We start from the raw sequence: 2,100 nt of genomic DNA, 5'->3' as shown, positions 1-2,100 counted from the left end.
TGTCCTTGGATCCTTCCTCAGGATCGAACTGCTCACCGTCGCCGCCTCTGTCCTTGGATCCTTCCTCAGGATCGAACTGTTCACCGTCTCCGCCTCCGCCCTTGGATCCCTCCTCAGGGTCCAGCTGTTCATCGTCGCCGCCTCTGTCCTTGGATCCCTCCTCAGGGTCCAGCTGTTCACCGTCTCCGCCTCTGTCTTTGCATCCCTCCTCAGGGTCGAGCTGTTCACCGTCTCCGCCTCCGTCCTTGGATCCTTCCTCAGGATCGAACTGTTCACCGTCTCCGCCTCTGTCCTTGGATCCCTCTTCAGAGTCGAACTGTTCACCGTCTCCGCCTGTGTCCTTGTCCCCCTCCCCAGGATCGAGCTGTTCACCGTCTCCGCCTCTGTCCGTGTCTTCCCCCTCGGGGTCGAACTGTTCACCGTCTCCGCCTCTGTCCTCGGATCCCCCCTGATGGTCGAACTGTTCACCGTCTCCACCTCTGTCTTCGGATCCCCCCTCATGGTCGAACTGTTCACCGTCTCCGCCTCTGTCTTCGGATCCCCCCTCAGGATCGAACTGTTCGCCGTCTCCGCCTCTGTCCGTGGCTCCCCCCTCAGGGTCGAACTCTTCACCGTCTCCGCCTGTGTTTCCGCCTCGGTCTCCGCCTGTGTTTCCGCCTCGGTCTCCGCCTCGGTCTCCGCCTCGGTCTGTGGCTTCTTGGTCGTCAAGGTCGTAGTCTCCGCCTCTGTCTCCGCCTCTGTTTGTGGCTTCTTCCTCCTCAAGATCGGAGTCTTCAGTATATCCATCACTGACGGACTCTTCAGCAACTCCCTCACTGAATTAGCCCTCTTCACCACTGCCGGCCTCTTCAGCACCCTCATCATCGAATTAGTCCTTCGGACCTTCTTCTTGTTCTGAGCGTCGGAGACTCCGCTATCAGATGCACCGGCAGCTTCAAGTTCACAGTCCCTTTCCATTGCCTCTTTGTAATCGGGCGGCAACGCGAGATAGCTCTCGACTTCACTCTCGTCGATGTCCATGACTCCATAGATGTCGTAGTGACGGGCTAAAGCATTCCGATCCGTGATGTCTGCCGGGGTCAGTGTTTTTTCGTAGGCTGCGATCTTCGGATAAAAGTCTCCTGCCATTCTTCTCATGATCTCGCCCTTTAGTCTCCGCACTGCATCAGCGCCTCCGTACACCTTGCTCGGTGTGGCGGTATGCGTGATTACAGCCGCGCAAGCTAGATGACGAAGAAACTGGTACATCGACGGAGCGGACCTGCGTTGATTTGTCAGTGATTTACCCGACAGCTGTAGGCTATTAACTCCGTCGGGTATAGAGACGTACTGGCGACCTTTCGGCACCGATATCACCACCTTAAAGTCCTTCCACTTCACGCCAAAAGATTCCGGCAGAGCAAACCCGAACAGAGGATCGGGTTTCTTCGGCCTAATTGTCATAGACACAGTGGCAGTCATAAATGTGCAGCCGCTGGTGTCGCTGAAATTACCTTGAGGGTCCAGAATCGCGGCTAAGCTAGCCGCTGACCGGACGCCACCTGTCTCCGTTGAACAATTTGCACGCATGTACTCGAGTTAGCAAGTGGGTGAAAAAAAAACCTCGTCTTGTCTCATCGTGCAAGGAGCATTCTGAGTTGAATTCGTTGAGGGCTGCATAGATTACGAGTTCGTAAAAAGTTCCTCAACCCATAAAAAGCTAACAGCAGGGCCGGTCGGACCCCAATTCCATCTCAAACACCCCCTCGACCGGTCCTGATGGCCAGAGCGTCACTGACGTCAACCTTGGCGCACGACCTGCCGATCTCACTCCCCGCTCTGGTACGGCTACATGTCCGCCCACCGCGAGCTTTCACGTCCACTAATGCGCCGTGCGACTCATGTTAGTCCGCGCGCATTCCCGGGCGGTTCCTCCTGACTTTTGGTCCACTCACTCCGTCGCAGCCTGGCCTAACCCCGGCTCATCTCCCAGGGAAGCATTCAGCATCCTTCCCCGGGGGGGCTTTCACGCCATCTTGCTTGTCTGGGCGGACTTCAACCGCTATCCTCTCACCAACGCGTAAAGGCTCCTCGCCGTCCCAACGTCCGGCGACTCGCATG

The 2,100-nt window shown here is 57.1% G+C and overlaps 1 protein-coding gene across 1 annotated transcript; it reads right to left on the bottom strand.

The window, feature by feature from the left end:
* Window positions 1-612: 612 nt before the first annotated feature.
* On the bottom strand, window positions 613-1,461 carry GNI_181150 (hypothetical protein; the record flags this gene model as incomplete). Its single annotated transcript, XM_011135210.1, has 1 exon — window positions 613-1,461. A coding segment is annotated over one exon (849 nt), but the record flags the coding sequence as incomplete, so codon positions are not given.
* Window positions 1,462-2,100: the final 639 nt, after the last annotated feature.

This window comes from Gregarina niphandrodes (assembly GCF_000223845.1).
Source record: "Gregarina niphandrodes unplaced genomic scaffold scaffold00069, whole genome shotgun sequence".
Classification (NCBI taxonomy): Eukaryota; Apicomplexa; class Conoidasida; order Eugregarinorida; family Gregarinidae; genus Gregarina; species Gregarina niphandrodes.
Note: the sequence above shows the minus strand (reverse complement) of the source record. Positions and strands in the feature narration are given on the sequence as shown.